The sequence below is a fragment of the Doryrhamphus excisus genome, chromosome 6, assembly GCF_030265055.1.
Source record: "Doryrhamphus excisus isolate RoL2022-K1 chromosome 6, RoL_Dexc_1.0, whole genome shotgun sequence".
NCBI classification, from domain to species: domain Eukaryota; kingdom Metazoa; phylum Chordata; class Actinopteri; order Syngnathiformes; family Syngnathidae; genus Doryrhamphus; species Doryrhamphus excisus.
The window spans coordinates 5,658,322-5,674,224 of record NC_080471.1 but is presented as its reverse complement, the minus strand read 5'-3'; the positions used below and the strand labels follow the sequence as shown (position 1 = coordinate 5,674,224).

The 15,903-nt window shown below is 38.0% G+C and overlaps 1 protein-coding gene across 6 annotated transcripts in view; it reads left to right on the top strand.

The window, feature by feature from the left end:
- Positions 1–15,903, top strand: part of atp8a1 (ATPase phospholipid transporting 8A1) — a 142,035-nt gene that overhangs the window by 17,288 nt on the left and 108,844 nt on the right. For all 6 annotated transcript variants that reach the window (XR_009130231.1, XR_009130230.1, XR_009130232.1 and 3 more), the window contains exons 2-4: positions 120–234; positions 9,396–9,495; positions 10,393–10,491. Coding sequence is in view for 3 of the 6 variants with exons in the window: in XM_058076633.1 (XP_057932616.1) it covers positions 120–234; positions 9,396–9,495; positions 10,393–10,491 (314 nt within the window). In the remaining 3 variants the exon portion in view is untranslated. The remainder of the gene's footprint in view (positions 1–119; positions 235–9,395; positions 9,496–10,392; positions 10,492–15,903) is intronic.

Here is a 15,903-nt window from a genome sequence, read left to right as displayed (position 1 = left end):
TATGAGTGCAGCATATATGAATTTGGTCCATACAAACTAGTGTTGTCTACTTTGTACCTTTTCTGCTTTATACCTGTATACTGTTTTTCTAAATTGTCATTTTTTCCTCATCCTTTTAGGTTATGAAAAGACGGAGGACACGTCAGAAAAGACATCTCTAGCAGACCAGGAAGATGCCCGACTGATATACCTTAACCAGCCGCAGTTTACAAAGTTTTGCAGCAATCGGGTCAGGTAAGAATCTGTCGAAGCAAGCATCAAACAACCCCACCGTGTAGACCGGGCTATTATTTTTTCCGACACTTAGCTCAGTTACCACCAAATTTGGTAAACACCCTTACGGATCTGATATCAGCAAGATTGGTTGAAAAACATGGCCGCCATCAAGCACAATGTCTTTGCAGGACACGGGCTGGACAGTAACTCACTGACCTTTTATCTAATCACGATAAAACTAGGATAATTCTATTACATGTATGCTAGTGATATTGAGTGCAACCTATAGGGGGCGCCACAAATGCGGAGTTCTATACTTTTCCCGACTGGTTAGCTGAAATAACAGAATGTACTTGAAGGGCGGCTATTTAATTTCAATGAAATGTTGAGATTGAAGATGCTACTTCGTAAAGTCAGCACTTCTCCACCGCGATCGTCTCTGCCTCTCGGAGGATGGCGCTGCTTTTAGCATTAAAGGTCAAAAGTGTCAGGTCAGGTCTCTGTCAAGGAATATTACTGTTGGCATTCTAGCTGCACGAGTTCTACATGTGCTTACACACACACAGAACATGAAACTGAAAAGCAAGCATGCATAGAACATTAAAAAAGCGTGCAGCAATGGGTTTAATATGTTGTTTTGAAGTTGTCGTTGTCCGTGAAACACCCATAATAAAATACAAAGGGAGCATGAAGAAGCAAATATGGACACCAGCACGTGACCCGCATGAACTATCACGCGCTAACCCTTCAATAAATGATTTGTACTTGTTATCACGACACCCTACTGTTACGGAGTGCATGTAAACTGGCAAGTCAGCATGCCATTTGCCACACACTGGATGCTATGGGAACACTTCCAAAGCGAACTGGTCCAACCAGTTGGTCACTGTCACAAGGTGTTTGTGTGTGCAGCTGTGTTTACCTTGGATCAGGTGGACAAGGATGCACTCGTGTTTCCAACACAATTTGCTCATTTTGTTACTGACAATTTACTCTCTTTTTTTTGTTCAATGTTTTTTGTCAGGTGGTTGTGTTTCTATTTTATTTAACGTTCATTTAACCAAATAAGTCGATTGAGCACAAATCCAATCATTTTCATCTGGGGATCACAATAGATGAAAATATGAGCTGGAAACCTCATATTACAAATATACAACATAAGGTGGCCAGAAATATTTCAATATTGAACAAAGCAAAATTTGTTCTCAATCAGAAATCACTCCACACTCTTTATTGCTCTCTGGTTCTACCATATCTTACTTATTGTGTGGAAATATGGGCTAATAACTATAAAAGCAATCTTCACTGGCTAAATGTACTGCAAAAAAGGTCAGTAAGGATAATTCATAATGCCGCCTACAGAGAACATACTAACTCCTTATCACAAATACTTCAACTTGCTGATATAGTTCATCTTCAAACAGCTAAAATAATGCATAAGGCTAAAAATAAGCAATGAGCTAAAAATGTCATCCAATACTTCTCTACAAGAGAGGAGAAATATGATCTCAGGGAAGAAGTACATTTGAAACACTTCTATGCTAGGACTACGTTATGCTAGCCATAGCATTTCAGTATGTGGAATCAAACTATGGAATGGATTGAGTAAGGAAATCAAACAATGCACAACGATGAGCCAATTCAAGAAACAATACAAGCAGTTGATGTTTGCTAAATACAAGGATGAAGAGTCTTGAACCAGTCATGATGTGCTATATATATCACTATATTGACATGCACTATGGTACCCATTATGGCATTGGATGCTCATATCACCGAGTACTTCGGTATGAGGTACATTATTAAAAAAAAAACAGAAAAAAAACTTAAACTGTATTATGGAAAGCAGGAAGTGAACAAATGTAACAGTTACTGATTGTAAAAGTACCAGATGGAGGGGTAGGATTTAATAAGCTTTGCTTCTTTCTACTCCTTTTGGACATGTGGAACTGGGAACTGATTATGTGATGCATTCAATTGTAATCTGATGCATGTTCAAATGAAATAAAACCATTACCATTACCATTATAAACACCTTCATCATGATCTATTACTACTACTACTATTACTAATAATTAATAGGCCTTCCATGGCACTTTATGTGGCAATGGTTCCCAAACTTTTTTGCAGCAGCCCCCCCAGAGTACGGGGTGTACAGCCCAGCGAGCGTCACTGTGTTGTGGGTTGCAGGAAGGGAAAATCCACCTGTGCGTCTCGTCTAGCACAGGTGGTCAAACCACCGCTATGATGAGGGCGTCGTAGGGGGAATTAAAAAAAAAATGTAGACGTAGCCACAGCCGCGGGAGAACGCACTGCTGGAAATATACTTCTACTAGCATATAGAGCAGCAGTGGTGATGATAATGATGCCTGCGTTTGGTGAGAGACAAGGAAGAGTATGAAAAGTGGATGATTTTGATGGGCTTGTTGGTTATGGTGGAGACAGGGCGCTGATTATTTCCCAGCCTGGTGACATCAAAATGCAATACGTACTTAATGTAAAAGACGCCTGCCGCTTTAAGCATTCATTTAAGAAAGGGCTTCAAATAGAGGGGAATAAGGACAAACTAAGAAGCCAAAAATGTACCACTTCCACACAGAATAGGAGTAGAACTTTTTTCACTATGTTAAGCCGGAGTTATATCCTGACATATGTGTTGCCACCACGTGCTAGCAATTTTGGGGAAATTTGTTGAGCACGTAGAGGGCATAGGGAAATCAGAGGATTTACAAGATACTGTGATTCATGACACCCATGTAGTACATGTAGTACATGTAGTACATGCCACTCAGCCTCCGTCATGCAACTCGTACATGTTATACGTGCTTCATGTAGGGCTGGGTATCGATATTATACAAATATCAAGCTTTACTCTAAGCATGATATCAAAACCAACAATATTTTTGATATTGACTGAATTTGCGGGCTGCACGGCGGTCGAGTGGTTAGCGCGCAGACCTCACAGCTTGGAGACCTGAGTTCAATCTATAATTTATATAGGACTATTATCTATAGGACTATTATTTCCTACATATAGCAGCTTCAAATATGCAATAAATTAATTTGTTATCATAATGTTGTATGGGCACGGTGGCCATGTAGTCAAATCGGGAATCCTGGGTTCGATTCTCCTTTTGGGCATCTCTGTGTGGAGTTTGCATGTTCTCCCCGTGCATGCGTGGGTTTTCTCCGGGTACTCCGGTTTCCTCCCACATTCCAAAAACATGCTAGGTTAATTGGTCACTCCAAATTGTCCATAGGTATGAATGTGAGTGTGAATGGTTGTTTGTCTATATGTGCCCTGGGATTGGCTGGTGACCAATCCGAAGACAGCTGGGACAGGCTCCGAAAATGAATGAATATAATAATAACAATAATTTCACAGGCCGCATAGCGAGTGGTTAGTGTGCAGGCCACACACCTAGCAGACCCGGGTTCAATTCCACCCTCGGCCATTGCATTTTCATCTTGCATTTTGGCACTTTTTGCCACTCCAAATTGTCCATAGGTATGAATGAGAGTGTGAATGGTTGTTTGTCTATATGTGCCCTGTGATTGGCTGGCCACCAGTCCAGCGTGTACCCCGCCTCTCACCTGAAGACAGCTGGGATAGGCTCCAGCACCCCCGCAACCATCATGAGGATAAGCGGTAGAAAATGAATGAATGAATAAATATTAGTTTAATCTTGGTATAATATTTGAAAGATTGCTACAGTGGTATGCCGCACTTTGCTGTAATGGAAACATAAAGGAAGTGCCTCATTCCTTTTGGACAGTGCCAGGAAATAATTCTCTGCTCTGTGTTTTCAATTCTTTTTTCCCTTTCCATGTCAGAAGAGGAAGTTAGCGGTAATGAGCACCACAATGCTGCCCCATGAGATCCAAGGCTAGAATTGAGTACCAGTAGATACTACTGCACATTGAGTGATCTTTTAGGCAAGATGAGAGTAGTACTGAGAGATGGCCTTGATAAAGCCACGGCTTAAAGGCTAAAGCATCAGTCAGATTTGCCACCCACCATTTCTGCGCTACCTCCAGGGAGAGACCGGAGCAGTCGTTGTGCATTAGCGCTGTCAGGCTTAGATGTCCTTATTGCAGGGATTTCATACTGTAAGTACTCAACAATACGGTAAAGCAAGAAGGTCAGAAGCCATAAATGTAAGCGTACTGTATGTTCCTTGTCAGTGCTCTGCCATAGTTACCTATATATAGTTATAGTTACCTATACTCAACAGTCTTAACTTGAATGTCGCTTCCTGTCCACATGTCGGGAACATTTATTGCAACACACAAGCATGATTTAGTCTTAAATAATGTTTGTTATTTCATATCGAGAAAGCTCTAATAATGTTAAAATCACATTTAGAAGGTTGTAAATTGGTTTTCTATGCTATGAATCTTTTGATTTATCAATTTATTATTATTATTATATTGATTTATAAAAGAAATCCTACTTTATTGAAATTCACTTTTCACAGAAAGGGATAAACAAAGGAGAGAAAAAGGCGGATGGTATGGGAGTAAAAAAAAATACCAAAATGCAAGATGAAAATGCAATAGCCGAGGGTGGAATTGAACCCGGCCTGCGCGCTAACCACTCGCCGTGCAGCCTGTAAAATTATTGTTATTATTATATTCATTCATTTTCGGAGCCTCTCCCAGCTGTCTTCCGACTGGTCGCCAGCCAATCACAGGGCACATATAGACAAACAACCATTCACACTCACATTCATACCTATGGACAATTTGGAGTGGCCAATTAACCTAGCATGTTTTTGGAATGTGGGAGGAAACCGGAGTACCCGGAGAAAACACACGCATGAGAACATGTAAACTCCACACAGAGATGGCCGACGGTGGATTCGAACGCGGGTGTCCTAGCTGTGTGGCCTGCGCACTAACCACTAATCACTGTGCATCCAAAATGCAATCAACTGCATACAAAAACACTTTTTTACACACATAAACATACACAGGCACACACTCATCATCAGGTCTGTTTGCTGCATGCTTCATATGAGGGGAAAAGTTGCACCATCTGGTGGCCAAATATAAAAATTACAACTTGAAAGATAGTCCAACTTCCCAATTTTGACATAAAAGATTGTATTGTTTATGTTATAAATATTCATTCATTTATTCATTTTCTACTGCTTATCCTCACGAGGGTCGCCGGGGGTGCTGGAGCCTATCCCAGCTGTCTTCGGGCGAGAGGCGGGGTACACCCTGGACTGGTGGCCAGCCAATCACAGGGCACATACAGTATAGACAAACAACCATTCACACTCACATTCATACCTATGGACAATTTGGAGTGGCTAATTAACCTAGCATGTTTTTGGAATGTGGGAGGAAACCGGAGTACCCGGAGAAAACCCACCCGCACGGGGGAGAACATGCAACCTGCACACAGAGATGGCCGAGGGTGGAATTGAACCCTGGTCTCCTGGCTGCGAGGTCTGCGCGCTAACCACTCGTCCACCGTGCAGCCCCATGTTATAAATATGGGATACAAAATGCATTTCAACGGTTTACAATTGGACATTTTTGGTCTTGTGGAACCAATGTGTGCCTTTTTGTGTAACTTTGCCATTTCAGGACATTTTTTTTTAATTTTTCTATCCTCACCTATATTCAGTCAATGTCTTGAAAAAGTGTTCGTGTACCATACCATAATATATCAGTATCTTTTTGTCCGTAAAAAAGCTACAAACAGTTACCTTTTGGAGTCCAACAATTTGATTTATAGTTGCATTAGTGTAGATTGTACCTTGAGGGACTCAAACGGTGACAGTCAATTGCACTCAAGACAAACTGACTTGTCTTGAGTGCAGAGAAACAGGAATTTGCTGAATTAGACAGAGCACCGTCGTTTTGGACTTTTTTTGACCTCTCCTTATGTTTGACAGGACTCTTTATCAGACTGATATCACATCCCGTCGTCGTTTGAGCAAGGCTTTCTTTGCTGCTTTTATTCTTTCTACTCTACCTGGACTACGCAACCTGAATGATAGATTTGAGTTGGATAAAACGCAGTTAATATGCTCCCTCCTTGGAGAAGGCTTGGTGGGTAGAGTCTCTTGGGAGTCTGCTGCGATATGTGTGTGTGGAAACAAAGCATTACAGTAGCCTGGCATGCATACGTCCTCCAACCATCCCACCTTTTAACTTGGTCCCCCAGCCTTCATATATCAACATCAACCAGGTCCTCGGTCTACCTAAATGTACACACACCACATGAAGGGCATATACGATACACTAATAAAGAGAGTACTGAAAATCAACCACTACAGCGAAATTTGACAAAAATAGCAATCATTTTACAAGAATAAAAATGCAATAAAATATTACAAGAGTGATGTCAGTTGCAATGAATGAAGAGTAATGTCTTAAATATTATAGGAAAAAATAGTAATATGAGAAACAAACAAAACAAATAGTTAGAATATTACCATAATCAATTCAAAATATTATGAGAATAAATAATAATTTCACAAAAAATGTACAACAAATGAAATATAATTTTTTTAAAGCAAAAAAGTATTATCTAAGGAGAAAAAGTATAATAATATTAATAATATAATATAATATATATATATATATATATTATATTAATACAAAAAAGTATTATAATATTAATATTATAATTAATACTAATTAATCAATATAATAATAATAACATATATAATATTATTATCTATATATATATATAATATATGTATCATATTATTATATTAATATTATATAATAATATAATAATATATATAATATTATTATATATATTAATACAAATTATGTAAGTATTATGTAAGGAGAACAAGCATAATAATATTAATATTATAATTAATATAATAATTATATATAATATTATTATAAGCATAATAAGCATATAAGCATACAAGCATAATAATATTAATATTATAATTCATTAATATTATAATTAATATAATAATTATATATAATATTATACTTTTATATAATATTATACTTTTATATTATATAATATTATACTTTTTCTCCTTACATAATACTTTTTTATATTAATATATTATATTATATATATATATATTATATTATTATTAATATTATTATACTTTTTCTCCTTACATAATACTTTTTTGCTTAAAAATAATATTTCATTTGTTGTTGTGTAGAAGAGAGATCATTTGTTGTATTATATTATAATTAATATTAATTAATTAATATAATAATAATAATAATTTATATAATATTATTATACTTTTTCTCTTTACTATATATATATATATATATATATATATATATATATATATATATATATATATATATATATATATATATATATATATATAATGCTAATCTCAGCATGGATTGGTTTAAAAAGCACGGTGGCTCCAGCATGGCTTGATTTTTCAGTACGCATCTCTCTCTATCGTAACATAAGGACCCGCCTCTATTCTCATATTCTCACTGCAGTCACTTGTTACTTAAAGTGCCTGAAAGGCTTCATCGGAGCAAAGGACCAATCAATGTAATTGATCCAAAAACATTCCGTGCCTCGGAAAGATGCTGAAAATGCCTTTTAAGAAGAGTCGGCCAGCCAGCACAAAAATGAAATACGGTGAGCAAAATAGTTCCTCATTTAGTGAAAGTTGATTTAGACTCCTAATGAAAGTATGTTTTTGGCCAAGACACTTTAGTGTTATTTCATTGGAGTGGTGTTCCACTGTCCCACTCCCACTCATGTTCATTTCGCTGAGAGCACCAAACCTACTTACTACTTTACTATTTGTTGTTGCTGTACTCAAAGTATTTCTCTGACTCCCACTGCAACTCATTTTATATCCTGTACATGTGATAAACTTTGCTACGTTCTCACAAAAATTACAACCAAAAACCTTTTACCATAGAAAATGATGGCTGTGTTCTATTATTATTGTGTTCTATTATTATTGTGTCTTTATATTTAAAAATGAAAACCTGTTGGTATTCTTATTTATTTTATTATAGTAAAGTATGGAATTATGGTATTATTATGGTATGCATTTCATTACATGTTTTGTAAAATAAAAATATAAATAAATCTGATATGGCCGGCAAGGCGGTCGAGTGGTTAGCGCGCAGACCTCACAGCTCGGAGACCAGGGTTCAATTCCACCATCGGCCATCTCTGTGTGGAGTTTGCATGTTCTCCCCGTGCATGCGTGGGTTTTCTCCGGGTACTCCGGTTTCCTCCCACATTCCAAAAACATGCTAGGTTAATTGGCCGCTCCAAATTGTCCATAGGTATGAATGTGAGTGTGAATGGTTGTTTGTCTATATGTGCCCTGTGATTGGCTGGCGTCCAGTCCAGGGTGTACCCCTCCTCTCGCCCGAAGACAGCTGGGATAGGCTCCAGCACCCCCAAGACCCTCGTGAGGAAAAAACGGAATGAATGAATGAAAATCTGATATGAAATATGATAAAAATATATTATTAAATATGATAATATATGATTGCTAATTAATGTGATTAACAAATTCATGATTTTTAAGAAATGATTAGAGTAAATGTTAAATATTAAATATTATTAATTAAAAGAAAATACATTTTTATTATTACAAATAGAAATGTTTAATGTGTATGTATATATATATATACATATGTGTGTGTGTGTATATATATTTTGTAGAATGTATGTGATCTCTCTTCTATACAACAAATAATGACCATTTCAGCAAAAAAATGTTTATATAAATATATATTTATATATAAATACTTTTTTATATTTATATGTAATATATGTAATATAATATATATGTAAATATTATATATATATAGCATATACATTTATATAAACATAAAAAGTTATTTATATATATAATTTATATATTTAGATATATAAATATATATTTATATAATAATAATAAATAATATAATAAATATTTATATTATATATATATATATATATATATATATATATATATATATATATATATATATATATATATATATATATATATATATATATATATATATATATATATATATATATATATATATATATATATATATATATATATATATATATATATATATATATGTATATGTATATATATGTATTTATATATAAATAGATATATCTAAAAATATACTTCCACATATGAATATTACAATGAAATAAATGGAATAACTTCTTATATTTCTTCCTTCCCTTCCAGTACGGCCAAGTACAACGTCATCACCTTCCTTCCAAGATTCCTCTACTCACAATTCAGGAGGGCGGCCAACGCCTTTTTCCTTTTCATTGCACTTTTGCAGGTAAGAATGACACAACTTCTACTGATATACTGCAGTACTTGCATACTATCAAGCGCACGCACAAGCTATCCGTCTTTACAAATCATTTCTCCTCACCGCTTTAATTGCATCTTTGCTGCCATTAGTATGCAAACGGCGGACTGTTTACGTTGACCTAGACACCGTTTCCAAAGGTCATGTCTGTAATTTCTTAGCATATACTCTCATAAAGACACACACACATACACACAAACGTTATGTTACCTTAGTTATGAATAATACATGTAATACTATGTTCCGTTAAAAGGGAACTCAATTTCCCTCCTGGCCCAACAAACTTTATGTCACGTTGAAAATGTATTAGTTGCAATGTATTACTGTACTTACAGTCCTTTTTGTCTATGTACATATTTATTTTCAATATTTTTCTGGCTATCTTTGCAGCTTGGAGGACGCTTGTTGTGTCATTGATGCGTTTTCTCCAGCATCAATCATTGCAATGCGATTCAAAGTTCCAAAAATCAGTGTCCCAGGTGGGATGAAAGCCGGCTTTAGCATGATTCCACACCTTTTATTCCCAGAGCTCGGATGAAGGGAAAAGGCCTCCATCCTCCGTAACCTTGAAGTTGCTCCTTTTGAAAAGCAGCCGGTGAATCTTCATTAGCTGCGTGCTGGATGTTGCAACCTTGAACAAAACCATCTCTTGTTGTTATGGTGCCTAGCTTGGTTTACGTTTGATTATGAAATATGTCAACTTCGAGTATCACTGGGTAACATGAGCATGTTAACTGAATTATTTGCATTTGTAGCGTTTATACCGTCTTCTTACTTTTTACACATCTTTTGTGCCATCTCTGTTATGCTATTTGGTCTATTTTGTCTATTTTGTTTTAATATTTTTTTTCCTCCTCTGTCCAGCAAATCCCAGACGTGTCTCCCACTGGTCGCTGGACAACGCTGGTCCCGCTGCTTTTTATTCTCGTGGTAGCTGCTGTCAAGGAGGTCATTGAAGATCTGGTATGATGAATTTCAAATAGCTTCTACTTGTAGTACAGCAATTTGGAAAGCCAAGGAAATACAGCTGGAATAGGTGCAGATTCTGGAAGATCTACAAAGCTGTATAGGAGTCCACAACTCAATGCTAAGGGTCGAAAATGATAATAATAATAGGTCTTTTTTTATAGTTTTAGTACATCAACCCAACCAAAATAGTAATAACGAACAACAAGATATCATTGCTTCAAAAATTGAGTTTGCAACAGTTGGTTGTTGATGATGAAACAAAGAAAGGTGGTGATTTAAAATACTCATTTAAAAACATTATCTACATACATCAAAATACAACAACCATTACAATACAATACAATACAATAAAATACAATGCAAACAAACAACCCAGATTAGACACAGCAAGTGAAGACGGGCTGGTCATCGGTTTGAGCACAGACCTAAAACCTTGCTTTTTAATGCACAAGACTAGACACACACAAACTAAAAAGCACATCTAAAAACCTCAAGGTAGGGCTTAACATGAAGAAGCCGATGTTTGGGTTGGTCACCAGTTCAGACACGGTCTCATTCATTCATTCATTTTCTACCGCTTATCCTCACAAGGGTCGCGGGGGGTGCTGGAGCCTAGCCCAGCTGTCTTGGGGCGAGAGGCGGGGAACACCCTGGACTGGTGGCCAGCCAATCACAGGGCACATATAGACAAACAACCATTCACACTCACATTCATACCTATGGACAATTTGGAGTGGCCAATTAACCTAGCATGTTTTTGGAATGTGGGAGGAAACCGGAGTACCTGGAGAAAACCCACGCATGCACGGGGAGAACATGCAAACTCCACACAGAGATGGCCGAGGGTGGAATCGAACCCAGGTCTCCTAGCTGTGAGGTCTGCGTGCTAACCACTCACCACCATGCAGCCCAGACACAGTCTCAAGTTCTTGTTTTTTAATGCACAAGATTAGACACATGAAATCCAGAAAATGATATGTAAATGTTACACTTAGGGGGAAAAAGTGGGCTAATAAATTGACAATAAAAGCACAAATATTGCGGATTTCAGAAAACAACAGATGGAATGATACAGCAGTCTACAAGAAGCAATGAAGTCTGGAAAATTAAATAATTAAAAACAAAAAAAATCAAAACATTGTTACAACTATAATGATGAAAATGGTAATATTAATGATGATTATAATAATGGTGATAATAATAACAATAATAATGGTAATAATGATAAAGATTATAACAATAATGATGATAATGATAATAACAATAATAATATTACAATGATAATAATAACAGGGGAAAACAAATCTGTGGCATGAACATGATTATATCTTGCAAAAAGGGGTAGGCATTTAGAAGCTTTTGCTTCAGCCTACTCCTTTTGGGCTTGTCATCAGATACTTGAATACTTGAATCATATACAAATTATAATAACAATATATTCTATAGCAGTGTTTTTCAACCTTTTTTGAGCCACTGCACGTTTTTTACATTGTAAAAATCTTGTGGCACACCACTAACCAAAAATGTTCCAAAATGTCACCACGACCTCACACGTGCATCAATAAGTCTATGGGAGGAACAAGCTAGGTGTTGCCACACGGACCAATATTACATTATATTATATTACATATAATATTACATTGCTCTGCCAGTCTTTACACCACAGACACTCCACAGTAGCCACGTTTTTACATCACCACTTTTTCTCTTTCCGAATGACCTTTCAGGAAACAATGGTATCCATAGAAAAGAATATTCCAATCTCTTGTCTACATGCGCCGTGAAAATCAACCAGAATAGTCAATGGGGCATGCCCAGTAAAACGTAAACATCAACATCACGTGATATCGACTTCCCCGAGTTTTTCTTTCATTTGTTGGAATAACTCCGTATTGACAGTTTTTCGTCTGTCCAGTCTTGAAATTTACTTTGAATCCAAAACAAACTTTGCTTAGTCCAGTGCCGATTGCTGGCCTCCATTTTTAAAAGTGAAGAACGTCTGGATCTGCGTGTTACGTCATATCTGAGCATGCGCTGAAAGAACGCACCCAGGATCAATTTAAACAGGAAAAGATCACATTCAATCTTGCTAATATTTTATAATTAAACTCAGGACATGTTTTATATAGATATATATTTTCTTTTTTTTATAAAACTGCTTCACTGCTTGTGAATGGCGTATAGAAGGGTTTAGATTCTGTTCCACAGATGGCGCTAATGCACACCAAAGCTGCTTGCCAACCGCCAATACTAAATAACAGAAGAAGAAAAACACCACGAAGAAGAACGCACCCTGACAACTTTCCGAGCGGGTACAAGATACCTCAATCGGATTGGTTAAAGGAATATTCCATCCCTGTTCAATTCTTTCCGTTTGAGCAAATAAACCAAATGCAATTGGAATATTTGGGTCCATGTATACTATTGACATAATATTTGCAAATGATGATTAATAAATGTTAATTATAAAAAGTGATATTGGATGATTCCTCACGGTTTCTCAAGGTACACTAGTGTGCCGCGGCACAGTGGTTGAAAATCCCTGTTGTATACAATGCGTTCTGAAATAAGAGCGTTGTCTCCACTTTTGTGTGATACTGTAGCTACTATGGAACCAATTCACTCATGTCATTGATGGTCACTTGACCTCATAGTTTGTGTACATGATTTGTGTATGCAAACACACACTGATTTCAGAGGTCACATCTGTGTACTCGCGGAGCTAATTAACCGCTATATGCTGCTTTTATATATACTGTGTGCACAAACGTGGTCATTAGCATCCATAGCATCCGCAACACAAAAATATAAATGTAAATATTGACTGTGTTTACTTTGGAAATGCGGCATTTCAGTGTATCAACATATCAGACTGTATTGCAGTGGCTCTGCTATCTGATCCCGGGTGCTCAGGTCCCGGTGGACAGCCCTGTCTATTCCGTCCGATTCGATCTTGCATGCCCAACCCGGCCCCCGTTCTCTTGTTTAGGGAAAAAAAACTCTGGAATGTAACTCTGATGATGACTCTTGAAGCTGAAGGTCATCTGAGCCCTCGCATCTGTTTCCCCTCTGCTGGTGCCTCACAAGTTGCCCTGACAGGGCGGGGACGTTGATCCAAGACTGGGGGGGAGGAGAGACACTGCACAGTTTGAGCGCTAGTTGGTTGCCATGGAAACATAAACAACCAAGGATGATTTGTATTTCATAATTTTGCACTTTATTTCTACACCACGAAACTGGAAACTGACATTAAGCCAAACATTATAGCCACTTCTTCTTCGTTGGTGCTTGCCAGACTCTTCTACATTGGTGTTTGCGGCTATTTGTTCCAGTCGGTAGATGAGGAATCTGAACTACGAATCGAAATAAAAAAAATGTGAACAATCCCGGGTGAATCGGAACACTAGTTTTGAGTGACTCCATGGTCGGTTTTGCACTCGAAGTGATGAGAAAAATGGTCGGATGAAATAGCTTTTGCACATGAGATGATGGATGAGCGTTCTCATGTGACTGAAATTTTTCCCGGCATCTTCTTGAAAGGGTTGAGCCCTCGTGACACCACTTCCATCCTTTCTGATGGAAAAGATGCTGAGATGTCAAGTCATGATTCTAGTGGAGACCATTTTTTAAAACCATTCATTCATTCATCCATTTTCTACCGCTTATCATCATGAGGGTCGCTGGGTGTGCTGGAGCCTATCCCAGCTGTCTTCGGGCGAGAGGCGGGGTACACCCTGGACTAACATAGCGTAGCGTAACACAACGCAACACATTATGTACTGTAGTGTGAGTAGCATATAACACACGTATGTTAACACGTTAACATATTGTGTTAACATATAACATAACAAAAAAAGGTAACATTGCTTAAGTAGCATCACGTTACATAAAATGTAACACAACATCAAATATAACACAACATAATAAACAATAATGCATGATGTAATGTGACCAATAACAAACATACCATGTGTTATAACCTAAGTAACATAACGGAACATAATCCATCCATCCATTTTCTATGCCGCTTATCCTCACGAGGGTCGCGGGGGTATGCTGGAGCCTATCCCAGCTGTCTTCTGACGAGAGGCGGGGTACACCCTGGACTGGTGGCCAGCCAATCACAGGGCACATATAGACAAACAACCATTCACACTCACAACCCACGCATGCACGGGGAGAACATGCAAACTCCACACAGAGATGCCGAGCAGGGAATCGAACTCGGTTTTCCTAGCTGTGAGGCCACCGTGCGACATTACTACTTAGAGTTATTAGTCTAATTGTACCAATGAGGTACTATGTCAATATCCAGCCATTCATTTTTTGTACCGCTTATCCTCACTAGAGTCGCGGGCATGCTGGAGCCTATCCCAGCTGTCTTCGGTCGAGAGGCGGGCGGGTACTCGCTGGACTGGTGGCCAGCCAATCACAGGGCACATATAGACAAACAACCATTCACACTCACATTCATACCTATGGACAATTTGGAGTGGCCAATTAACCTAGCATGTTTTTGGAATGTGGGAGGAAACCGGAGTACCCGGAGAAAACCCACGCATGCACGGGGAGAACATGCAAACTCCACACAGAGATGGCCGAGGGTGGAATTGAACCCTGGTCTCCTAGCTGTGAGGTCTTTGCGCTAACCACTCGACCGCCTTGAAGCTTTTTAAAACCATTTAGCTGTTAAATTGAATTAGCACTGGACAAAATCGGAGCAAGTAAACAGTTTATCATGTTGTGGTGGTGGTGGTGGGGGGGGGCATAAGAAGATGCATCCACGCCTCTGTTATCAGGGCCAGCACACGTTTCCGCTGTCGCTGCTGGATGCCACTTGACAAGACCTCCAACATCAGCACTGTTGATGGCGTGACTGCTTAGCGGTCAAGTGGGCCAAGAGGGCAAGTAAGACTGCTGACTTGAACTTAAGGCTCGACTGGGACTGTTGGGACGAGGACACAACCTGTTTAGCTATTCAAACTACTTGCCGGTTAGCTGTGAGAGTTCAGTAAAAGATACTGTATTGTTGTGGGTGTGGCTTATATTACAGTCCAACCAATAGGGTCATTGATCCCTCTCACCAACTCCTGACTCATTTATTTATTTTCATGCCATTTAATGTGCTGCAGTTTCATGAAATAGCCACCAAAATACAAATAAATAGAAATACATTCATTTGTCAGGAAATAATTACACAAATAATTCAATAAATTGAGTAAGTAATAAAACATTCTCTTCAATAATTTCTTAGGCTGCACGGCAAGCGGTTAGCACGCAGGCCACACACCTAGAAGACCCGAGTTCAATTCCACCCTCGGCCATCTCTGTGTGGAGTTTGCATGTTCTCCTTGTGCATGCGTGGGTTTTCTCCGGGTACTCCGGTTTCCTCCCACATTCCAAAAA